Source organism: Piliocolobus tephrosceles, chromosome 10 (assembly GCF_002776525.5).
Source record: "Piliocolobus tephrosceles isolate RC106 chromosome 10, ASM277652v3, whole genome shotgun sequence".
NCBI lineage: Eukaryota > Metazoa > Chordata > Mammalia > Primates > Cercopithecidae > Piliocolobus > Piliocolobus tephrosceles.
Window position 1 is genome coordinate 15,190,806 of NC_045443.1, and position 27,054 is coordinate 15,217,859.

Here is a 27,054-nt window from a genome sequence, read left to right on the forward strand (position 1 = left end):
GGAGCTAACCAACAGGAGCTGTTAATTTTTCTTACTGTACCTGACTCAAAGCCTAGACTTCCCAATGGAGGCATGGTTAAGCTCCATTCTTAATTTTCTTTTTTTTTTTTGGACTATGGTTTTTCTGCTAAGGTGATAAACTAATAAGATGTCTCTAATTCTACATCTATATGATTTGTCAATTTTGCAATTCAGTTGTCTCCTCGTGTCTCCCTTCAAATTATACTTGTTTCATGTTATCACAAGAAAGATTACCCAAATATGACAGAATGAGAAAATTATGCTTTTTATTATAGTCACATAAAATAAAGTCAGTTACACCAAGTTATCCAAATGCATTGGTGAATTAATGCCTCCAACTCTTACAAATTTTTATACATATATCTATGCACTTATAAATACATACATATGTAAAAGATATATATTTTCTACTAAAATAAAGTACCCAAATCTTGGTGTATAGGGGCATAATGGCGGATAAAAGAATCAGAAAGTTTTATCAGTTGTAGACTCTGCTTTCAGAATACAAGAATCTGTTTTAGACACATTTATTCAGCTGTAATGAACTTTAATCACCCATTGTTTGCTGATTTTTCCTAAGTGAGTTAATGTATCCAAAATATCAAAATAAGTTATGTGGCAGACTTAATGAATCAGAGGCTAATTTTTCTTACTGTACCTGACTCAAAGCCTAGACTTCCCAATGGAGGCATAGTTAAGCTCCATTCTTAATTTTCTTGTTTTTTGGACTATGGTTTTTCTGCTAAGGTGATAAACAAATAAGATGTCTCTAATTCTACATCTTCTACTAGCATTCGATAAAGTCAGGGTTTGGTGAAAAGATTTCCAATGTTTTTACATCACCCTGACTTAATGAAAAAAGGCCCAGCAGGGTCTGAATTTCCTGCTGCCTTTGTTATAGCGAAAATACTGTTTGAGCCACGGAAGGAGAATTAGGGTGTTATGATCAATAGATCATTGAGAGAACCAACTCAAATTGAAACGAATTCTCTGTTATAGTGAAAAACATTAGTGAGAAGATGCTTGAACTTAAGAACAAAATAAAATGTTAAAGAAAACCTAGATGATATTAGATAATTCAGAAAATCTTCACTTCAGACAGAAACTAGAGTTCTATTTCCTGTTCCAATAGCTCAGCTTCTTCTCCTGTGTTTTTCCTGTATTTTCTGCTATCTTAGACTTTTAAGACAATTATTTGTAGTATCTGACAAGAAATTGAATTTTTAAATGCCTTTGAAAAAACTTCAACCTACTTAAGCAAGGTGAAGATGCCTAAAAATAGCTTAATATAAACCAGTCATTTCAGAATCTCTGGTGATTACATGTTCAAATGCCATTAGAGTGTATCTTTATTCAAGCAGGAAAGGAAGAAGTTGTTAGCACTGAAATTGCATAAAACACCCTAAAACTTCCCAACCTACGGGAGGCTGGGAACAATGGGAAGCCCAGACATTTCCCAGAATCAAAACAAAGAATGCAATATTTCATTTTATTTTTGAAAGGGGAACAGCAGGGGAAGAGTGTTTCCAATTATGTGGTCCACCTCAGCTGGGCTGCCTAACTACTGATTTTGGTGAGCATCTTGTTAATGGCTTGCTTGACGTGCGTGGTGGAGCTGCGTCGCCTCGTCTTGCCCTGCACCATCCTCCGGCGACGCACCTCTCGACACAACTCATAGAATATCTCTGTGATGTTCCCTTCTCCAGTGCAGGCAGAACACTCGTAAAAAGCACAAGCCAACTCTGTGGCCAGCTTCTCTCCTTCTTCTGTGCTAACCTGCCTGGAGTGGTCCAAGTCAGCTTTGTTTCCAACCAAGACGAGAGTCACATTTTTGGGCTTTTTGATCTCATCTAGGATGTTCTTAAGTGGCAGCACTTCCTCAAAACTTCCTCGGTCAGTAATGTCGTAGACCAGCACAAAGCCTTCCCCCCATCGCATGTGTCCTTCCCTCTGAATGGTATCTTCCTGTTGGCAAAGAAAAATGGCTGTCAAGAGACCTGGAAATAATCAAAATAGATGGGTGCTGGTAATGCTGACAGTAATCCCTTAATTACTATTCTTTATATCCAAAGTCATTAAAATGTCGTGGTACTCTAATTGTATAAACGTTCTGAATAAGTTTTAAATATAGTCATTACTTATTCATCTCAACATATTTCAGGGAACTGAATATTTTCTAATTCAACAGATTTTATCTTTTTGCTTTTATTTTTTTCTTGCCATATCATTAAATCTGTAATCATAAGAACTAAAAAGAAATTATAATCTTAGTTAAGTGCATCACTTTTGAGACTTTTCATCACAATTAAGGAATTAGCAACTTTTTTTTTTTTTTTTTTTGAGACGGAGTCTTGCTCTGTTGCCCAGGCTGGAGTGCAGTGGCCGAATTTCAGCTCACTGCAAGCTCCATCTCCCGGGTTTATGCCATTCTTCTGCCTCAGTTTCCCGAGTAGCTGGGACTACAGGTGCCCGCCACCTCACCCGGCTAGTTTTTTTTTTTTTTTTTTTTTGGTATTTTTTAGTAGAGACGGGGTTTCACTGTGTTAGCCAGGATGGTCTTGATCTCCTGACCTCGTGATCCACGCATCTCGGCCTCCCAAAGTGCTGGGATTACAGGCTTGAGCCACCGCGCCTGGCCAGGAATTAGCAATTTTTTAACAGACAAGTAGCCCCTATCCCACCTTTTAACTATCATAGTTAGAGTCAAAATTTAGCAAGATGCCATTTTGGTTTGTTTATTACTTTTTTGGTTTGTTGTTTGTTTTAATTTTCTCTTTCTTCAGATTATAGACAATTAGATTCCAGTAAAACTGTGACAAACTATTTAGAGAATCCAACTCTATGCTAAAGGATTTGGCTTTTTTTCTTTTCCTATTTCAGAGCCCCCAGAATGTCATGTAGTACCAATGACAGAAACTCTATTATAGAACTGATTCTCAAAGTGGGTTATCACTCCTTCATAGGAAAGTGGTATGTATGATTTGAAAAAGCATTGCTTTCCCAGGTTCAAATGACTTCTGGAGCCATGCACTTCCCTGCTGCCTCTCTTCAGAATCAGTGCTCTGTGAAGGTCAGAGAATAAGTAGGTGGTGATGAGATGGAAAAGTGGGTAATTCATTTTGAGAACATTTCTTGGTTTAAACACTTTGATTCAAGTCCTTTTGGGTGTCACAGGTCATTGATAAAGTACCATGGAAAACTTCAGCTTTCTGTCATTCCAGTGGCCATTTCTTTTTTTTTTTTTTTTTTTTTTTTTTTGAGATGGAGTCTCACTCAGCTGCCCAGGCTGGAATGCAGTGGCGCGATCTGGGCTCACTGCAAGCTTTGCCTCCTGGGTTCACGCCATTCTCCTGCCTCAGCCTCCTGAGTAGCTGGGACTACAGGTGCCTGCCACCACGCCTGGCTAAATTTTTGTGTTTTTAGTAGAGATGGGATTTCACTGTGTTAGCCAGGATGGTCTCGATCTCCTGACCTCATGATCCTCCTGCCTCGGCCTCCCAAAGTGCTGGGATTACAGGTGGGAGCCACTGTGCCCTGCCAGTGACCATTTCTATACCTGAAAACTAAACCTACCTATGAACCCTTTTGTAATCTTAGAAGTGACTGACCTAATACCAAATACTACAAGAAAGACACCTAAAATAAAGAATTCTGAAACAAAGTTACATGACATCATGTAAGTTTAGAATACAATATACTAAATCTCTTTCTTAAAGACTCACACATACGCATGTTAGAGGTTTCGAGAATTCTTTCAGTAAAGACACCTGTTTAACTTCATTTGAGCATTTCAAAACACATTTGACCATGAAAACTTATTAATATCTTGGTATGCCACAAAATATAGGTGAGTGAGTCTAACCTAGATGATATGTGAATATTATAGTATGTTCAAAACCCTCTTGAAACACTGGGCAGTTTACATAAGGATGCATATACAGATATTTACAAATACGTTAATATATAAAATGACTAGTTAATTAGAGAAAAAGGTTTTAGGCATGCAAAATTTAGTTGAAGAAAAGTGCCTTATTTTTGTTTATAGCATAGATTTCTCAGTTTTATTTGATCCAGAAAAATATTTTAGCTGAACTCTTTATTCACCTGACCAGCAGTGTCTAGTATCTCCATGGAAACAACTTCATCATCAATGGTTGCTTGGTGTCGGTAGGTTGATTCTAAGGGAATGAGCAAATAAAAAAGGCAAAAAGGTAAATACATGCAGGATTTAATTTGATCCTTAAAACTGAAAACGGGCATGGGAAAAGCATTCCTGATTTTACAGCATAAGGAACTGTGTAGTCTAGGAAGGAGAGGATGGATGTGCAAAAATGTAGAATCTTCATACTTAGCTCCCGGGCATACCAAGTTCTAACATGGGTGCCGCCAACTTTCAGAGTATAGAATAGGATAATCTCTTTGCATCTTTGCTACCCTATCCTTTCCTCTTTTTTTTTTTTTTTTTTTTTTGACAGGGCCTAGCTCTGTTGCACAGGCTGGAGTGCGGTAGTGTGATATCAGTTCACTGAAACCCAGGTTTCAAGCGATTCTCTAGTCTCAGCCTCCCAAGTAGCTGGGATTACAGGTGCCTGCTGCAACCCCTAGTTAATTTTTGTATCTTTAGTGGAGACGAGGTTTCACCATGTTGGCCAGGCTGGTCTTGAACTCCTGTCCTCAAGTGATCCTCCCACCTTGGCCTCCCAAAGTGCTGGGATTACAGGCCTCAGCCACCGTGCCTGGCCCTATCCTTTCCTCTGAAACTTCCATTTTATTTTTCTGAAAAGACAGCTCCCTGGTGCTCTTTTCCTTCTATAATGAGACCTCCATAGTGTAAACAGAGAAGGTGATTTTCACAAAATGCCTTGGTGCTTCTAAAAATCTAGTTTCTGGAAACTGCTGTTTCTAACAAGATAACATACCAACAGAAGCTACCAATTTCCTTTCAAACCTCAACTCTGGAAATGTAACAGATATTACCAGGAGGTGAACGGTTCTTGCCAAATGATGTAAAACTATAAGAAACTCTAGGGGTAGTAAATGTGGTCAGACCCCAGATTGGTGAGGAACAGTAATCCAAAGTAGAGGAGGGTTGGGAAGCATGGAGGGGAGGTGGAACTATATGGAGTCCTCTTGCTCATGCTGCCTCTTCAAAGCAGAAAAATGGCAGATGCTCAGTACCAGCTGGAGGCTGCTGGATCAACAGCAGAGTGGTCACCAAGCTATGTGAGGGGAAGGAGAAGTTAGCAGGTGCAAGAAGACTGGGTGGCCCTGAGTATGCCTCTCATCACATAAAATGGAAACCACAGGTCAAAAATAAGTGCCAACTGGTGCTTCTCTGTATGAAAACTAGAATAATAGAAATAAAGAACCGAATGAATGACTGACCTGATGAGAGTCAGGTTGAGGAACTCTCTCAGCAGTGTCAGTAAGTGTTAAGTAAGTAAAACAAAGGAACATGTAAAAGTAAAATTTAATAAGAGGTATGGATAATAGAACAAGAAATCTTAGTATCCTTTATAAAATGAGCTTCAAAGGAGATAATAAAATACATAGAGGAGTGGAAATTATTGAGGTTGTAACGGCTGAGAATTTCCCTACGTGAGAGAACAATGGAAGATTTAAGATTAAAGGAACTAGCAGGACACATGAGGAAAAATTTCCATATTTAAACCTATTACAACAAAATTTAAGGATATCAATGACAAAAAATGTCTTAAGGGATTTAGGGAATAAAGCACATCACCTACAAAAAGATACGACTCAGATCGATGTAGAACTTTTTGCCAGTGAGACTGAATTCAAGACGTCCATGAAAACAATAAAACTACATCAAAATCAATCCGGCATTAGAATTCTAGATGATTCTATCAGTATATTAGGGTGAAGATGGGGGAAAAGGCCAGAAACAAGTATGTGTGAACTAATGTTCTTGTCTGATTCCAGAAGATGATATAACTCTTAAAAATCTAGAAAAAGTCAACTCAATGAATTAGAAGAGAAGAAACAGAATACATTCAAGACAATATAAGAAAAGAAAATAAAAAACATCATGAAAAAGAAATCAAAACCAAAGCATGGTATTTGAAAAGATATAAAAAGAGGGCAGAGCTGTAAAGATCTGACAATACTGCCATTAAATTAAGAAAGACAATGCAATTAAAATTTAGCATAAAAAGAGGAAAGTGTACGTTCTGCTGAAATAAAAACAAAACAATATGAAGTTTATAAGCAATAATTTCAAGCTCATAAATTCTGGGATAAAAATACAGTATCACTAGCATTCTTCTGTATCAGCAAAAGCCATGCACGAGAGGTGAGAGAAAACAGGAAGCTACTCCCAATAGTAGTAAAATAAATAATATTTAGGAAGTAATAAAAACATACAAAACCCTTCAAAACCTTCCAAAAACAAAAACAAAAAATTTCTAGAATAGAAAATTTTAGAACTTTATAACAGAAAATAAAGACTTGAATAAATAAGAAAATCCTAGGAAAATGGAGAAACAACATTTTAAAAACATGTCAGTTTTTCCCAAAATTAATCTAGAATTTAATGCAATTCAAATGAAATGTCCAGGTGGACTTTTTGAGAAGCTCAAGAAATTTATTTAAAATTATATAATACTATATAACATTACTCCAAACAGTGTGGTACTAATATCAGAATGCACAAATTTACCAAGGCCTTAACAATAGACTCATATTTATATAGGAACTTAGTATATGACTGAGGTAGCAACACAAGTCCCTTAGGGAAATAATAAATGGTTCAAAGAGTAGCATTCGGATTAGAACCAATAAGAAAGAATTGGCCACTAAATGCACAAAATAAAGTTGGGCTTCTAGGGCATATGTTAAAAGTAAATCTGGATGAATTAGAGATCTAAACTTACCTAGATTTGAAGAGTGAAACCTAAAGTTAAAAAAATTAAAAGTAAGAAAATATAAAAGCTCATGCACAGACAAAAAAAAAAAAAAAAAAAAAAAAAGAGAGACAAAAAATAAATGGGTTGACTACATTAAAATTAAGAATTTTGTGCAATATTAAATAGGCTAAAGACTGGAGAACATATTTGTAATATCATAAGCACAAAGTTGATTAATATCTAAGGTATGAAAGAAATTTTAGAAATTAAAAAGATAAGTGAACAGGAAAGAAATACGGCCAAAGTATACAAAGAAGAAATTCACAGAGGGGGATGCCCAATTAGTGAAAATACGTATCAAATGATATTTTACCTGCTTACTTACCAGAGAGAAGCTTATAAAATGATTTTATGACAAAAAGATTGGCAAAAATTATAAAACTAGGTAATATAATGCCTGACTAGGTTACAGGCAGCTTCTCCACACCGGCAATGACAGTGTAGACTGGTACATCATTTTGAAAAGCAATTCACTAGAATTTGATGTGGGCATACCTTATGATTCAGCAATCTCGCTCTCAGGTACATGTACTAGAAAAAACCCGGTCCAGGTTCTTACAGCACTGGGCCTCTAAGCGTAGTGCCTGAACCAGTAACATCCAGCTCACCTAGGAACTTGTTAGAAATGCAAATTCTCAGGCTCCACCCCAGACCTATGGGCAATCCGTGTTCTAACAAGTCCCAGGTGATTACGGTGCATGCTAAAGTTTGAGAACCACCGATTTAAAGGTATGTTTTCCCTAGTGACATTAGCAGTAGCTCACATTGGAGACAACTTAGGTGTTTATCATTGGGGAGATTAGTTAAATGTGGCATAGTAAAGAATACCATGTAGAAAACTAGAAGTAAATAGAGAAAAATGCATGGATCTTAAAAATATCAGATTTGGTTCTAATGATTAGAAGTGTATATATATATAAATATATAAAATTTATATGAATTTAAAAAATCTATATACAGAACACTATTTTCCCTAAGTAAACATATAATAGCTAGCACATACTGCTTCTATTTGAACAACTGTTCTAAACACTTTACTTATGTTAACTCATTAATCCTCACAAATATCCAATGAAGTATATATTGCTATCAGCTCCATTTTACAAGAGAAGAAGCTGAGCCGTAACAAAATTAAATAACTTGCCCAAAGTCACACTGATAATAAATGGTAGAGGTGAGATTTGAGTCAGGGAAGATCAGCTTTGGAGTTCCGGCTTTTAAATATCATGCTTAGTTTCAAACACATTAGACTCTGCACTTAAGGGAAAGAGGAGGGCAGTGGGTGTCAAAATAAGGGATGAAGGGGAAAAGAAAGTAGAATAATATAAGGCCTCCCATACACTAATAATAGCATAACACCATGAAAAAGAGTAGTATGATTAACATAATTATTAACTCAATTCTTTGTACCCAAACTACCCAAATCATTAACCAACCAACCAACCCAATAAACTCAGAAGTTTCTGCTCCCATGGGGGTAGCCTGTAAGCCAGTGGTTTTGTAATTATTTTTTCTATCTACCTCATGTTTCTGACTTTCATTTCATCCACTATTTTGTAGTCCTTTTTCGACCACTGTTTTCTCTTACTTTACTGTAAATATAATCTGTCCAAAATACAAACTGTAGAATGCAGCTTCGCCAGCCATATCCTTGCCTTCTACTTCCATCAGCACTGTGTAGTGATCACTGCCCACAGGCATGGCACATTGCTCAAGTATTTTCCAAAAAGTAACATTTTAAAACTAGATTATGTTCAATATTTTAATAAGTGTATTTTACGTTATTGTCATTCTCCTAGAATATGTAATCCATCCATGGCGTATCATAGTGATTCACAATTTCAGAATATTCCGTCCCCCCTACTCTTTTATGTTAAATGGGAGATTATAGTTTTTTGTATGATTTAATGCTCTAAAATACTATTTAGAGCAGCCACTTGTCTCCAAGTGTTCTCTCAATGATTTTCTTTTTGCATCTTCAGTGCCCCAGCGTGAGGAAGGGCAGCCCAGACGGGGTGAGCCATGCCCTTTGGCTTCTCCCTCTGCTGTTCTTTAGTGTCCTTTGTACTGACTTCCCTTTTAGAAAGACTGGCATCAGCCCCAGAGACTGGAAAACAGAGTTCTGGGCTCTATTCCATCTCTTTGCACTAAAAGTTGTCTGAGAGACAGGGACATTTTTCTCTGTTGCTTCCATGATAAATAGGATATGAATTTCAAACACAGAATGCCACAGTAGGGGGGAAATGGAATATAATAAAAATTATATGAAGTTGTGTGATTCTTTGGTTATTCGTTAACTGAAACAAAAAGGATAAAATGCAGGATATGAGAGAATGTCTGCCCCAGACATAGCAGCGGGTGGTAGCAGTGATTTTGTCTAAGCTGAATACTGGTTTCATACCATTTTAAGAAATTTTTCTTTAAGCTTCTCTCTCTCATTAGAAGCCCACTTTCTCTATGTGTAAAACAATGGAAGTATTGCCCCAAAAGGCAATGTGTCTATGTGCTAACTCTTCCAGAGTTAACTCTAAAAAAATGTACTAAGTAGTTTTTGAAATTAGACTCCGCTATGCATCTTAACACATAAAAGAAAATGTGTATGTATTTGTTTGGTGGATATTCTTTTGATATTGTTCATACTAAACAAAAATAATAAATCGAGTCTTTTTTGTGAAGGGTGGGGGGATGATTATTTAGGAGATAGTTCCAAATGAACCAAAATATTGTATACTGTAAGAAAAATATGCGTTTCAAAATGGAATGAGGCATTAAAAGTTACACTTGAATTTCACTGTAAATGAGAGATGTATACTTTAAAATCTGCACTCACTAGTAGTTTAATAACTAGAAGTATATTTTATGTACTCTAAGAGGAGTTGATGCTCAAAGGGATGTTGCATGTGGTTAATCTTTTTACTGATTTAGCTTTTGTTTTTGCAAATTTCAACACGTTAGTATGGACACTTAGCCAGCACAGTAACAACAGCAGTTAGTCATGTTGATTTATGCCAGAATGGAAATTGTACTGAGTTGAGTTCTATTCCTAGTCTAACCACAACTGGACATGTAATTTTGATTAAATTTACTTCTTTGTACCTGTTTCCTTATTTGTCAAAAGACAATCTCCAAGTTCCTTGCAGTGCCAATATTAAATAATTAAATAATTCTATGAGTTGGCTAAGCACTTCTGCTTTAGAATCTGGTTAAGATAATTTGTTCTGGGTGTATCTATTTTCGTATGAACCATTCCAAGCAGCAGGAGTTGTAAGGCAGGCAAGAAGAACCAATCACAGAACCAAGGAACAAGTGGGTCTAATGTCGCCTGATGCCCATCCTCACTTCTATCTGAGCCTTTTCTAAGCTGATTCAAACACAGTGCCTTCAATGTACCAGTCACAGTAATGATAGAGGCTGAAATACAGTCTCTCTCTTCCTCTCCAAATGCCTCCATCACACACACACACACACACACACACACACACACACACACACAGTCACAGGCACACACATTCTAAGTCTCTATCTGTATTCTCTGCAGTGACCAGCATGCTTAGAGGGTAATATGTCTCTTGGAGGTAGGGATTCAGTTCTTGGTTGGGATCCATTCAGAACATGGATCCTGTTGTTCTACAATCAGATCATTGCTGCCACCACCATCAGGGGTTTTTCATGGTTAGATGGTCCAACTCCCACATCTTATGAGCTTCAGTGGTGGTTTTCAAATGTGGTCCATAGACATCCGTGTGCTGGTGTGCTGGCCACCCACAAAGATTTCACTGATCCACAGTATAATAAGGAAAATTAAAATAAAGCTAAAATTGTTCAATGTAAAGAACTGATTTTTTTTTTACATTATATCCTTCAAAACACTCAGATGTTAAAGCAATTTCTTTCTTTTCTGAAGTGCAAGTACAAGTGGAGGTTTAGTTCCCCCGTCTTTCTTTCCCTTGCCTGCACCCCTGATTGAATTATTAGGATAGGCTTTCTCCATAAAAATCAAATAAAAAAACACTAGGTCTGAAACCGAAAAGTTTAGGAGTCACTTGCTATTATAGTAGTAAGCATTTTCTTCATTGAAGTATTTCAAAGCAGTAAATATTCTAATTGTGTTAATATGTAGAACGATGTTCACAGTCTTCAGCTTCTCGTGGAGTAACAACTCTGTTCCAGGTTGAAATAAACTGCCCCATGTTTCACAGCAAAGCACTGACTTCAGAATTCAAGACTGCTTCTTGTATATAAGCCACTTGGCTTTTTAATGTAGTTATCTCTTCTGGTGGTGGTTTTGAAACTTTTAAAGTAGCTGATATGGTTTGGACCTGTGTCTCCACCCAAATCTCATGTTCATTTGTTATCCCCAATGTTGGAGGTGGGGCCTGGTGGGAGGAGATTGGATCATGAGCTGGTTTCTCATGGTTTAACACCATCCCTCGTGGTGCTGTCATCACAGTAGTGAGTTCTAGTGAGATCTGGTTGTTTTAAAGTGTGTGGCATGCCCCCCCACCCTCAGTCATGGTCCTGCCATGTAAGATGCCTGCTCCCACTTTCCCTTCTGCCGTGAGTAAAAGCTCCCTGAAGCCTCCCCAGAAGGAAATGCTGCCATGCTTCCTGCACAGCCTGCAGAGCCATGAGCCAATTAAACCTCTTTTCTTTGTAAACTACTCAGTCTCAGGTATTTCTTTATAGCATTATGAGAATGGACTAATGCAGTAGCCATGTATTCAACAAAGAATCCTATCTTCCCCAAGGTAGTATGAAGGTAAACTCAGGAAATGCTAATTTCCCTTGAATCAAATGGATTGAGAACCCCTTTCTGCTGGAACAAAAGTGACCTCTTGCACACACGCCTATAGACACACAAATCCAGCCTCCAGTGTGAGAGAATGAATGAAGCCCTCACCAGGGAGTGAGTCATGTATCCATCACTCCTGAAGGCTGATGAGGCAGTGCTTGTTGCTTAGCAGCTGCCATCCTCTTTGAGAAGTACCGTACAAGGTCACTCGGTAAAGTTTCCTTATTCTTACTGAAGGAAGCCTGCACTATACATAACTGATGCAGGCAGATTACTATCAATAGCAGTTGTTTTTCAGAATGAATAAAACAGAAGGGAAAATGGTTCGAACTAAGACTAATTAAGAATAATAAGATTAGGTACCGGAACACATTCAGGGAAAGTTCATTTTATGAGATCGTTTTTTCTAAGCTTCATCTTTCATTGAGATATATGGATACAGCAATAAAAAAAAATTTGTATTTTTAAAACTAAACTCCCATAAATCATTAAGATTCTCAGATAATCTCTGTAAATCCTATTTAAGTAATAAAAATATAAGAGCAGAATAAGTATTCACTTTGGTGGGTGAAATAATAAAGAATATATTTTTTTGAATCGGGTGCATTTTTAGATCCAAATATATCATCTTAAAATTAGTGTGGCTACATTTAAAAATATGTTGAAAAATTTGGATGTGAAAACTCTGACCTATTTAAAAGCAAAAACAGAATAATAAATAATAAAGGTAGAAACATGCTATTCTCCTAGATTAAAAGGTGGAATAACATAAATATGTGAATCTTCTCAAAGTAATTTATAGTTCTAGTACAATTCCAATCAAAATCATGTCATATTATTACAGAGTTTCTAAACTTGATCTGGAAAAATCAACTGAACAGAGTAGTCAAAATAATTTTGTAAAAAAGTAATAAGGAAAGACGTTCTTTACAAAGTATCAAAATGTTCTGTACAGCATAGAATTAATGAAAAAGTGTGCTTCTTCTGTTTGGTGTGAAAAGCAAATCTAGAATGGTGTCCTGGTGTAAACAACTCAACACATGAAAAGATTGCATTGGAAGTAGTGGAGAAAGGTAGAGAGTATTTAATAAATAGTAGGAGGAAAACTGGTCAAAGATTTGGACAAAAACGTTGGGTTTTCACTTTGTACTTCTTACTAAAATAAATTTCAGAAATATTAGTCAAATACTAACTAAACTATAAGATCATTCTATATTCCCTTCCTTATTGTCTTCCTTCACAGTCCTCATCGCTATCTCACATGTATTTGTTTGTTTATTGAGTCTTCTCTCTTTCCTAGACTGTGCACTCAAAAAAGCCAAGGCCTTCTCTTGCTGTATACTGATTTATCCTTAGCACCCAGAACACTTTGACACACTGGAGGCGCTTGATAAATATTTGTAGAATGAATGAATAAAAACAATGAAAGAAGCCTTGCTCCCTTTTAAACTGAAAATCTTGGAGTGACAAAAATAAAACAAAACAAAGAAATAAAAAAAAAAAAAAAACCCAGGTAGAGTGTTTGCCTACATTTTATACATCAACATTATTGCTACTTTTAAGATCCACAGACATCATATTTTGCTTCTTCTTCTCTCCTTCTCTCTCTGCAGCAGACTTTAGTCACATGTATTGCAGAGAAGAAAAGAGAGAAACATATTTTATTTTTCCCTAAAATCCATATTCAGTAGTTTTATTTTTCTGTTACTCTTCTCAGGATGCCATTCTATTACGCACCAAATTTCTCATGTCCATTTTATCCTCTTTCTCCCATTCGAATGATGCTGCATTTTCCTGATGTGACAACAGCGTGTTGTACCTACTTCCTTTCTTTGTGGCTGAGGTTTGACCTAACTTCTTCATCTATGCATTAAAATCCTGCAGGATTCTAAGCACAGACAGCATGAAACACACATCTAGCCTCATAGAGGGCTTCTTTGCATGATTTGAAAAGCACTTCCAAATCAGCTAAAAGGAGCTTAAAAATGTTGCAACAGAAAATATTATTCTTTCTCTGGGGCCATAAATTTTTATTGAAGAAGAGAAGGAAACAAAATTTGACCTACCGAGGGTGGGATCATATTCCCAGATGAATCGTTTGGTCAGAAATCTCACTACAAGAGCTGTGGAAGAAAAGAGCAACATTTCAAAAAATAATTTGTTAATTTGCTTAGCGCACCTATATTTTTAAAGAAAGCGAAATGCTCCACACAACCCTATAAATGTTTTATATTTCCTTGCTATGTAAACCGAATAAATTCTTTATGTTTATTCAAGTAATTTTCCAATTTCATATTATGGCCTAAAAACCATTGTCATGTTTGAATGGGTTTATTGTGCATTAGTCAACAATTAGATTTGTTGCTTTAGTCACAAGGTTAAAAACAAAACAAACAAACGTATAATGTGAAAATGCTCATATATAAAATTTTTAGCAAAATGATGAATTCAGGTATAAAAGGTCACAATACAGGTATCCGAAGTTTGAATACTGATAAGGATTGGCAAAGGCAAGTTTCAAATGTGATAATTTTTAGTGTAATGAAAGATCACTAGCAGATCATTTGCATTTTTAAAAAGTAGATATTCAAAATTAAGGCTCTTTATTAGAGATCTGTGAAAACTCATCAAAAGTAACACTAATGGAATACAGTCAGAATCAGGTTCTGGAACTACACTACGCAGTTTGCTTTCATGATCTCCTCAATCCTCACTTCATCTTTATGAGGCAGGTACTATGATAATTCCCATTTTTCAGATCAGGAAACTGAGGTGCTGAGGGGTTAACTCATTTAATTAAGCTTATCTAGTTAGTTAGTGGCCTGGTAAGGATTTGAATCCAGGAAGTCTGTAACTTATCCATTGTACCAAACCAAATTTAAGTCCTAGGCCATCTGGATAATATTTAACTGGAAGATGGGCTGGAGAAAAGCACTGAAATATATGGACTCTATTGTCCTTATATATTGATGAGACATATGCCAAACATTTTCTTACACTTGTAGTATAGTTGAAAACAGTGGTTTTAAATTAAAAAAAAAATTGGAGCGGATGTCACAGGCACTTAAAAAATGGAATGAAAGCATTGGATCCTTTTCCTGAAAAAATATACATACACACATTTGGCATGTAATTTAGCAGGCTCATGAGCCCTCCATAGACCCCTGATGGTCTCCCTCGGATCCCACTGACCTTAATGAAAGATTCATTGTCTATCATATTTTACAGTTTTAAAATACCCATTATAATGTGTATTTTTATTTTTACTGAAATGCCCTTAATGTAGCAGTCAAAAGATACTCCTTGAAGAAATAAAACTAGTTAGTGGAAGGTCACTGTCAGTCTTTGCCTATTCTCACTTTTAGCAACAACAGAGGTATAACCTTCCTCCTGTAAAGTTTTATATGAGAGATGGCAGTGTAAACTGCACGAGGACTTCGCAAAACAGAGGACAACGTGGCTTCATGACGGGAGGCTGGAGACGGAAAGTACCAATGTTCTTTGTAATTACAGAGTGTGAGGCTGAATTTGAGCCAAAATATTTGCAGTGCCTAAAGTAGCAAGGCCACTGACCCCGTAATACTTCCCACAGTGACTGTACTTGTGGTTTTATCTGCAGTCTTCAGAGTCTGTCACTGTTCACTCTCTTGAGACTGAAACTTTTATTTTTACATACAGGATGCAGTAAGCAGTAAACATATTTTTTCTTTTTTACAATTAGCAACGTTAATAAACACTCAACAGCTCGCATGATTTAAAGAGTTCCATCTTTTGTTACACTAGGTAGTGTTTTTTTTTTTTTTTTTGAGACGGTATCTCCCTCTGTTGGCCAGGCTGGAGTGCAGTGGCGCAATCTCAGCTCACTGCAATCTCCACCCTTCCGGGTTCAAGCAATTCTCCTGCCTCAGCCTCCCAAGTAGCTGGGATTACAGGCACATGCCACCACACCCAGCTAATTTTTGTATTTTTAGTAGAGACGGGGTTTCACCATGTTGGCCAGGGTGGTCTCAATCTCCTGACCTCGTGAACTGCGTGCCTCGGCCTTCTAAAGTGCTGGGATTACAGGCATGAGCCACCGCGCCCGGCCAGACTATGTAGTTTTAACACTAAAGGCTGCAACCTAGAAAACTTAATTATCTGCCATCATGAAAAAATGAGTTTTATTTTTTACGTAAATGAAGTTTACAGTTCTTCAATTCCAAAACCATTTAAATTTGAATCATTTCTCAAAATCTTTAAAAAATGTATTAGACAGCCGGGCGCGGTGGCTCAAGCCTGTAATCCCAGCACTTTGGGAGGCCGAGACGGGCGGATCACGAGGTCAGGAGTTCGAGACCATCCTGGTCTACACGGTGAAACCCCGTCTCTACTAAAAATACAAAAAACTAGCCGGGCGAGGTGGCGGGTGCCTGTAGTCCCAGCTACTCGGGAGGCTGAGGCAGGAGAATGGCATGAACCCCAGAGGCGGAGCTTGCAGTGAGCTGAGATCTGGCCACTGCACTCCAGCCCGGGCGACAGAGCAAGACTCCGTCTCAAAAAAAAAAAAAAAAAAAAAAAATGTATTAGACACTCCATCGGCTTTCAAATATAATTGAATCATTTGTAAATACCTGCATCTCAGTTAAGAACCTTGGTTAGTGCCTGTGCAGTTATGCAGCAATACTTTCTGAAGCTGTAGAGTGGATGGGGCAAAACAGTTCTAGATTGCTAGAGTTTTTGACCATATATATGTATACGAATGTTCAAAAACTCAAAAAAGTTATATATATTGACTATTCTATATCAATATATTCACAACAGTTGTATAACTTATTACATTTAAATAATAAATATATATTTAAAATATATAATTTATTAAATTTAATAAAATTTAATCCCAGTTAAATAATTTATTGTTTATACAATAGATATTAAAATTTATTAGATTTTAATAAATTTATAAATTATTAATAAATTAATAATCTAATTTAACTATAATTAATGAAAATAGGTACTATAAAGATTGATCTAATTTCCTTTTGACTCCCTGCCCTCTCCATCCCGACTATCTTGAGCAAAGTTTGTCTTTGGAAGTAAAATGGTGGTACTGATTTTTACTGCTACTGGAATTCTGATTTAAGGCCTTGTTGCTCCAGAAGTTTTAAGGTTTGACATATTTGATTAGTAGTTACTGTTGAGTCTCTGCCTTCTGAAATATTTTATTTTCTTCCCATTACCTTGACAACCCATACCTTTCCATTAAACAAGCCAAACATGTCCAATGGCTAATGTAGGGAAGACTGTTTTCCTCCTTTTGCCTAATTTACAACCTACTTGGCTAATTCTTCATCATCTGTGGTTCCATTTTAGTATTACTGGTACTATGAATTTTATGATTATTAATGAAAGTTGGTTTCTAACAAAATGGAAAATTTGGTAAGAAAAATTTAATCCAATAAAATATTTTAAAAAGCCACTTAATATAATCATTCAGTGGCATGCTATTCCATATATAAGTAAGAGCTAAAGGTAAATCCATTACATTAAAACAGTCATGTTATTTCTAAAAATTAACCAATCTATGCTGTTTCCTCGAAATAATTCCTGACAACATTATCAAGAAGAAGCAGGCATCAGAAATGCCAGATTTAGTGTCAGAATAATATTTTAAAATGAAAATGAATTAGGTATGATCTGTACAGTAAATCAGCTTCAGCAAGAAATCAACTCTTCAAGGTAAATGTAAACTAACACACATGGTATTCCTTGTTTAAGAGTCATATTCAAGAGAGATTCAGGCAAGACTTTCAAAAGTTACCTTTCAGTATCATACTTGAAAAATATGTCATTACTTTTCTTTATAGAATTCAGGAAGTAACTTGATTGACAATGTATATAATGCCATTTTTTAAAAGATACTTAAGCATATGTAACCTCCTACGCAATTGCGATTGTTCTTTTCCATAGGTCTCCAGGCATAGAGCTATGGCCATATAACAAATCCACCCCCAACACTCTGTAGCATACCACAATAAGTATTTATTATGGAAAAATATTGGAAAACTTTTTTTCCAGCTGGAAAAAGTATTATGTATTTATGGGACTGTGGTGAGTTGATTGCATTGGAAAAAATATAACTAAAAGAGTTTAAAATGGCCAGGACAGAATTTTTTTAGGTTAGGAAAAGAATTTCTGCTCCAATTAAAAGTGCTTCAAGGAATACTATTCATCACCTTCACATCATGAATACCTTTTGAATTTTGTCTATGATCCTGTTAACACACCCCATAAAGACTCTTGATTTAATATACACTCTACAACAGTACGACATTCATATAATAATGAAAACTTACTATGGATGTATATTAAGTGATTTATATCATTTTCATTTGTAACCTGTAGTGCCTTCACAAAAAATACATACTTTTAAGTTGTAGAATCAGGTAACTTTAAAATACTTTTTAAGGGATTTCTACAGGAGTTTGCTAACTTTGGGACAATTCCGTCACAAAGAGTTTCAAATATTTTTGAAAAACAAAAATTTGTGTTATATAAAGAGAAGGCAAATGCGGATAATACTAGCACAACTTTAGTCCATTATAGGTTGTGATATGTATATTTACCACTTGTTATCTGAATTATTTTTCCCATGTTGATTTATAATCAAAAAGTTAGAAATGTTAAAGCTTAAAAACTACATGAATAAATTATAATAAACTTACATAGTATCCTAAGTATGAAACTTTTCAAAGTTGGGATGCCTCCAGGAGATAGAGTAGCTCTCTTCATTTCTCTTCCATTTTCATTTCATTATAGTACTTACAGTATAACCACTTGACCTTATCTTGACCAGCAAAAACCAGGAGGCAATGATATACATTACCAAGTCCACAAGGGTTGTAAAATCAACACTAAATTGTTTTCAGTTTGATTTTTATGATCTACAGTTAAAATGTCATAATAAATAAAGCAAGTGTTTAAAAAATAATGGAAGAGAGAAGAATGAGAGGATTTGATGCAATGTGGGAACTGTTTTCTCATTTCATTAAGCATGACCTCAATTTAAATAATACTATAAAAATTACAATGGAAAAAGTTTAAAAGTAATGCAGTAGTGTTATTATTATTCATCTTCAGTTAGCGTGTGCTCTATTAGGTTAGGCATTATGGTAAATATTTACACATGTATCTTTACTCTTCACTTCCTTATAGTATGGAATATATGGACATGGACATGAATACGATGTATGTATACTGATGAAGAAACTGAAGCTCAAATTGTTTACATTTCTTCCTACAATGTGGGCTTACTCTTTCCTGGCCTCAGGATCTACATTCTCTTTTTACAGATGAGGGCTTTGCTACCAGGGAGCTTAAGAGTCTTACCAGGGTATTCCTCTATTGTCTAAACCCTTAATCTGAAAAATTCCATGGAGAATGTTGTATATGCCTTATACATATATATAGATTTTTACACATACAAACATTCTTCCATTTGAAAAAAATGCATAATCTAGTCTCAATCTTCTTTTGTTATAAAAGAAAAGACTAGAAACCCTGGTGAAAATGAAACCAGAAATGTTTATTAAAATCTGATATTTTAGACATAAACTTCTGAACATTTATTATCCTCTTTTATTGCCTCGGTGTGGAGCACCAACACTATTCCCTTAATTCTAACAAACATGGTGTGCTAACACACACACAACATAATTATCCTCATGATACCATTTTGCTTCACCATCTTAATTTACTTGACTGTACATTTCTTACAGGGTTTATTGCTATTATTTTAAATATAGTGCAGGGATCATTACATATTTGGAATGTTCCATAAATACTTACAAGCTGATGTTAGTTTAGCTTAGCGCCCTTAAAAGCCCAAATAAACTAATGGCTTGTCAGTATTTTAAGCAGGTAACCCAGACTGGAATTAAGTCAAAGAAAAGGGAACAGAAACACATATTTAAAATGTACTAACTCATATCCAGATAGCATTTCTACCTGTGGTATCTAATGAAGCATCCCCTCCTCTTTAAAGTCTCCCTGGCCTTCCCAAGCCATTCATCACTCACGTGTGGCATGAAATACTTTGTAAACATTTATTTATATTCTTATATGTCTTAGAAATGGTGAATGATCTGAAGTCAGATTAAGCCTTGCTCATTATGTCCCATGGTTGGCATGGCACTTGATACATATGTGCCCAATAGGTATTTGAGAACTGAATGAGAAAACAATGAACACTTCTTTAAGCTGTGTGGCTCACTATTGCTACTGTGCTTGGCTCTGTACTCTAGTATGTTTTTGTTACTTGAAGACATGTTCTTTAAAGTGGGACTTTCATTTTTTGAAAATATATTGACCACTTCTCTGGTCAGATGTCCATCTGGTCAACCTACGTTGCACACCTGATTAAGAAAGGCAAGACCCAGCCCTCTTACTCTCCTAGGCCAGGGAGGAACTGCTACCCCTGACCTCACGCCACTATCAGCCCTAAATTTAACACAAACCCTTAAGTGGTCAAAAGGCTTCAGAGAAGTAAAAATGAGTGTGACTCACAAAAACAGAGAAGACTCTATCCTAGATTTGCGGAGATAGTTTCTTATTGAATGAATTAATTTTGTAGAACTAAGTATCCATTTATTAATCATGTAGTTGTTGGATTAAAGTGTATATGCTTTTAGAAAATGCCATTAGGTAAGTTTTAGCTATATCTTAAATAAAAACACTACTGGGATTTCTTGAAGGTTAAATATCAAAAGGGGGCTTAAGTATATATTAAATACTAACTATATGCTTATTTAATTTTCATAAAAACTCTTAAAAGTAGAAATTAATGTTCCCACTTTACGTATAAGAAACCTAACCGGAAAAGTGAATAAATTGTCTAATGTACAAAGCGTTTAAGTGATAAAACTGATATGAACCCAACTTTGTTTACCTTAAAACCCATAGTTTTTCCAATATACAATACTTCCCACTATATTTTAATATTTCTATGTATATGATATAATTCTACATGCTTGATTTTTTTTAATGTGAGCATACATCTTATGGAGAAGCATGCTTTGAAAAGGGAATATTTTGTTCGTGATTAGATTTATTCTTCCTTAGTGGAGAAAATATCCATGACCAGAAACCATGGCAACACAGAAAGAGAATATGAATTTTGAGAAGCAAGAAGAAAACTTTCAGATAAATAAGAATTTTGTTTTTCTCTTGAAAACATCTTTAAGAATGCTGCAGATGAGGAAAACAAGTATCTGAAGATGTAGGCGATGAAGCAGTATGCGAAAAGCAAATTTTTTTTATGAGTTTCCTCAGTCATTAACAATAAAAATTAGCATACCAGGAACCATTTTAGGCAGTGAGGAAGTCAGCAAAGAAAATAAGATACAGTTTCTATTCATAAAGCTGAAAACTTTCTATTCATAAAGTTCAAAGTTTGCACCTTTGCATGTCCCAGGAAAAATATAAAGATATGTGGGTAATTTTGAATATTATCCAATTGAAGTCCTGTTATGACGCCTATTCTTATTGCAAGGACTGGGTAAAAGGGAGGCCAGACTGAGGTGAGCTGGATTCACTTGAGTGCCTCACGGAGAGCAAACTTGTGTTTTCCAGAAAAACTTTAGTAGATAAAATAGGAGTAATGTGCATGGTGTATCAGCCTTATGATGGCTTGTCTTCCAGCTTAAAGACAACAACGCAGTGGGGCTCCCTAAATAAGATGCAATTCAGCTCCTTCTTCTTCCCTCCCTCACCTGCACCTCGAGCAACCTCCTGTCAAATCAAGTCTCCAAATCGAATTTTCCAATTCCTTGTCCCCTGGGGCCAACACTTTTGGTTCTTCATACCTTGTTCCTGGGTCTGTCTTCTATCACCAACCCTCAAGTGCATGTTCTTTTTTACAGCAGTCCTTCCTCTCTTTTCTGTGACTGTTCTGGTCTCCTCCAAGAAACATGGGTCTTTGTGCCTCAGATGGAGGTGTGAAGCATGAGATCCCAGCACCGAGTGAGTCCTGGCCTAGAAAGCCACCTGGGGACCATGGCAGCTAGTTGAAGCTTCACTTGCACAGCTGTTGGTGATGGCTGAGACCAAGATTATGCCAGTTTGGAATACTGGAGCCCTTAGTCAAAGGAGATGAAAAACTATTTCTGAAGTGAGGAGCTGTTCTGGAAGGCAATGGAAATCAGTTGGATTGGAAATAAGATGAAAAAAAAAAAAAAACTCAGAAAATTGTGTGATTTGAAATCTTAGATCTTTAAAAAAAAAAAGGGGCTCAGAGCAAAGATGTGTACACAAAAACTAGATTTCAGATACATTTGCTGATAATTGAATGCAATAATTTTCAAATGCTTATCCATTTTGATCTCCTATCAAATCTATTTCTCTTTCTCCACATCTGTGACTTTCACACACTTTCATTTCGCCAATAAATATTTATTGACCACTGTGCAAAGCACCAAAGAAAGCAAGACCGAGAGGATGCCTAGGCACAATATCAGAAATGACTTTATATTAAAGCTAAACCATAAGCTGAGTCTTAGAAGATTGAAGCTCACTATTTTAGGAAGAGCATTTCAAGCAGAGAGAAAGTCCCAAGACACAAGAGAGCTAGTTCAGTTAGGAATCACATGTGGTTCAGGGTGGGAAGAGTGGCATGTGGGGGGAGCTATATTGGTGGGGGGGTCAGGTTGTGACATTCTTTAGAGCCCAGACTATGAAGGAGCTCCTATGTCACATTAAGGAGCTTGGATTTTACTCTGAAGTTTTTTAGCATACAGAGGTTCTGAGTAGGAGAATGGCTCGATTTGATCTGGTCATCTTGGGGACTGTTCATTGATTAGAGGTGGACAATGAGGGAGAGGGATTAGTGCAAAGACTCCATATGAAATGAAAGTCTGGGGGTAGCATTATTCTTTGAGAATATAATGGGGAAACAAATTAAAAATGATGTTGGACTTGAACATGTTGAACATAAGACATTAATGAAAACATCATGTAGAGAATTACCATCCATCCATTCATCCATCCTTTATCCTGCCATTCATCTGCCTATTTATCATACATACACAATTATTGAATGTTTATCATGCCCCAGGTACTGTGCTAGGCACTGTCCCATAAGCAGTGGACATCAAAGCCTGAAGCTGGAGGGAGTCATCCTTGCCAGAGTGCCACCTTCTGGTGGGTGGTGGCATGCAGTGGGCATGGTTAACGTGGTCCAGGTAGTTTAAGTAGAAGACGACTTAACTTAGAATTCTATTTTCAGATTCATCTCAGGTGGCATCTCTTGCTTTTTATGTTCTCCTCCACCTAAACTCCTCAGATGTTTTAGCCAAACTAAAAAAGTTAACAGATCAAGCCAGGGGACAAATATCTCTTCATAGAGTGATTGTTTCTGAAGGAACCCTCTCCTTTACCCCTTATTTCACCTGTCCCCTTTTTCTATTCCCTGTGAAGGTCAAAATAAATTGACATTGAAAAAAACAACCATTTGGCTTTATAAAAATAAAATTGAGCAATTTAATGGAAATTTAAAATGAATGCTATATAAAATGCATGCTTTATAATGCCAGAAGTTAAAATGAGAAGTAAATTAGTTCCAGATGGGGGTCTAGGGATTGCTTTTAAATTACTGTGTTTGCTTAAGCCTGAAAATTTTGACTACTCTTGCATTCTCACAAAAATATCACTGAGAACACATCAGTTCTCTGTATAAATCATTTCTTAAGGCTAAGTGGTTGCAATCTCCAAGAATTATTAGGGAAACACTTTTGTTTTTGAAAATCTAGCCTGGGAGTCTAGCTTCAGTGCACCTCAAGTTCTGAAAATTGACTTTTATTTTTTAAACTTGGAAATAGTAAGGTAAAGGTTAATCTGGTCCTGGTAATTTGGTTTTAGGCTGACACATGATGAGGGCAAAAATGGCAGAATCATTGCTTTTAATTCCTAACATGTTTGAAAAGCAGTAGAGATATTGGAATGCTTAAAAAATAATGCAAAATCAAGAAAAATGTTAATTTTCTATAGAAAATTAACCTGTACGATTAAATAATAATATTTTCTTGAATAATTTAAATTGAAAGTAAAAACAAGACAAAATAAATTTGGAATAGGTAATCAACTGATTTGGTTTTATCTTTTTGTTTGTGTCTTGAAGGTTAATAAATCAAAAGGGTTTTGTGTCCAAGATTTCAAACCAATTTTATATAAGTTGAAAATTTTTATTTATGTTAATTTAAAAAGTGATGGTTAATAAATAAATTACTAAATTTCCCAAGGCAGTGTTTTCAATTTAATAACTTATATTTCATTCCAAACCATCATGTTTAAACACAATTACTTGTAAAGTATTAAGCATTTTGTTAAGTTGTCAAGGAATTTGGATATAAAATTGAGATTTTTAATTTTTACTTTTTCTTGGAAAAAGAAATACATATGATGTTAATGCCTAAATTTTTTCCCTACACTTATGTTACTAGGGCACATAAGAAATTGACAACTGAAAACATTTGGACTTTAATGTGGACATAAAAGTGACTCAGAGTGACTAAGTATCCCAGAGAAGCAGAGGAGTATCTGGCATAATCCTCATTGGATGACCTCCTTATACAGATCCAAGGATCTTACAAGTTACTCTCTTCATCATGTCCTTTTCTTTAGACTGATCTGGGTTCCTGTCCATATGGACACATATGGTTCATTTGCAGTTCCTAAATAGGCTGTGCCTATGGATTCTAGTCCAGGGGGAAAACCTCTAACAGTAGGGTGTCTCCATTTGCAGCCCAAACACCATCCCATGACTACCTTTATACCCCATAATTAGACAGGAAGCCTTAAACATATGGAGAACCAGGGCCTGGTGAAATAAGGGTGTGAATAGAAGGAATTATGGGTGTTTGAGCTGGAAAAGCACCCCAATTATGAAAAGCTTATAAGCCAGCCTAAGAAATTTCCAATTATGTTTAGGATGCTGGGAAGCCATTAACGTATTATAAACCAAAATATGACATGAACATATTTTTGTTTTATAAAGGTCACTGCTGTTTCAATGCCAAGATGAACTAGGAGGATGAAGGTAGTCATGGAGACAAAAGGCCTAGTTAGGAGTCATTTCCAGTACGACAAAGGGAAAGAAAGTAGCACTGAAAGGTTTCCCTTTCACTCCCACCATTAGTAAATGTGTCTAATAATAATTGGAAATAAACAGTATGTGACCTATTCAGACTGGCTTCTTTTACTTTGCAATGCACATTTAAGGTTCATCCATGCCATTGCCTGGATTGATCACTTATTTCCTTTCGTTGCTGAATATTCTATTGTATGGATATACCACAGTTTGCTTACCCAGTAAGTAAATGAAGAACATCTTGGTTGCTTCCAGTTTTTGGCAATTATGTTTTGGCAGTAAAGACGTGCATGCAGGTAACTGTGTAGACATAAGTCATCAAGTCAGTTGGGCAAATATTTAGATGCATGATGGCTGGATTATGGTAAGACTTTGTTTAGCTTTGTAAGAAACTGCCAAACTCTTTTAAAACTGGCTGTACCATTTTGCATTCCCACCAGCAACGAATGAGAGCTCCTGTTGTTCTACATCCTTCTCAGCATTAGAATATCGCTTTGTCAGGTTGTTGGCTTTGGATTTTAGCCATTCTAATAGGTGTATTGGTATCTTGTTGTTTTAACTCGTAATTCTCTAATTACACATGATATTGGGAATATTTTCATGTGATTATTTGCTATCCGTATATCTTCTTTGATGGGGTGTCTGTTAGATCTTTTGCCCATATTTTATAAATGAGACTTGATTTTTTAGAGCAATTTTAGGTTCACAGCAAAATTGAGCAGAAAGCACACAGAGTTTCCATATACTCCCTGTCCTACCTGCCCTCTCCCCACCACACACAGCCTCCCCCATTATTCATATCCCATACTAGTGTGATAACTTTTTTTTATATAGTTGATGAATCTACATTGATACATTATTATTACTAAAAGTCTATAGTTTTTACTATGGTTTACTCTTAGGGTTGTATATTCTGCGGGTTTTGATGTGTGTGTGTATATATATATATATATAAATAATGACATGTAACTACTATTATAGTATCATACAGAATAGTTTCACTATCTAAAAGTTCTCTGTGTTCTGCCTATTCATCCCTCTCTTTCCCCTAAATCTTAACAACCTCTGATCTTTTTACTGTCTCCATAGTGCTGCCTTTTCCAGAATGCCATATAGTTGGATCATGTAGTATGAAGCCTTTTCAGATTGTCTTCTTTCACTTAGTAATATGCATTTAAGTTTCCTCCATGTTTTTTCATGGCTTGATAGCTCCTTTCTGTTTAGTGCTGAATAACATTCCATTGTCTGATGTACCACAGTTTATTGATCCATTCATTTACTGAAGAATATCTTCGTTGCTTCCAAGATTTGGCAATTATGAATAAAAGTTCTACAAATATCCATGGGCAGGTTTTTGCAGGGATATACATTTTCAGACTATTTGGGTAAACATCAAGGAATTTGATTCCTGAATCATGTAGCAAGAGTACCTTTAGCTTTTAGTAAGAAACTGTCAAACTGTCTTCCAAAGTAGCTACACCCGTTTTGATCTCCACCATCAATGACTGAGAGGTTTTTTTTGCTCCACATCCTCACCAGCATTTGCTGTTGTCAGTGTTTTCGATTTTGCACAATCTAATAGGTGCATAGTTGTATCTCACTGTTGTTTTCATTTGCAGTTCCTAAATGATACACGATGTTGATAATCTTTCCATATGTTTATTTGATATATGTATATCTTTTATGATGAGATGTCTTTTCAGATGTTTTATCCATTATTTTAGTTGAGTTGATTTCACTGTTGAGTTTTAGAAGTTCTTTGCATATTTAAGATCACAGTCCTTTATCAATTATGTCTTCAGCCAATATTTTCTCCCAGTCTGTGGCTTGTCTTATGATTCTCTAGACAGTGTTTTCTCACAGAGAGGTTCTTAATTTTAATGATCTGTTTAGAAATTATTTCTTTCATGCATCATGCCTTTGTGTTGTATAAATAAGTCATCACCATACCCAAGGTCACAAAGATTTTCTCCTATGTTACCTTCCAGGAGTTTCATAGTTTTACAATTTACATGAAGGTCTGTGTCTCATTTTGAGTTAATTTTTGTGATTGGTGTAATGTCTATATCCAGGTTTATTTCTTCTTCCTTTTTTTTTTTTTTTTTTCCGCATGTGGATATCCAGTTTTTCCAACATCATTTGGTTAAAAGACTGTATTTTCTCCATTCTGTTGTCCTTGCTTCTTTAGCAAAGTTGAC

The 27,054-nt window shown here is 35.9% G+C and overlaps 1 protein-coding gene across 2 annotated transcripts in view; it reads right to left on the reverse strand.

The window, feature by feature from the left end:
* Window positions 1-262: 262 nt before the first annotated feature.
* Window positions 263-27,054, reverse strand: part of RERG (RAS like estrogen regulated growth inhibitor) — a 118,558-nt gene continuing 91,766 nt past the window's right edge. The window contains exons 3-5 of one of the 2 annotated variants that reach the window (XM_023226144.2): window positions 13,806-13,862; window positions 4,126-4,199; window positions 263-1,986 (exon numbers count right to left, since the gene is read on the reverse strand). In XM_023226144.2, coding sequence (XP_023081912.1) covers window positions 1,579-1,986; window positions 4,126-4,199; window positions 13,806-13,862 — 539 coding nt within the window. In that variant the 3' untranslated portion in view covers window positions 263-1,578. The remainder of the gene's footprint in view (window positions 1,987-4,125; window positions 4,200-13,805; window positions 13,863-27,054) is intronic. The other variant, XM_023226146.3, reaches the window with a different exon arrangement.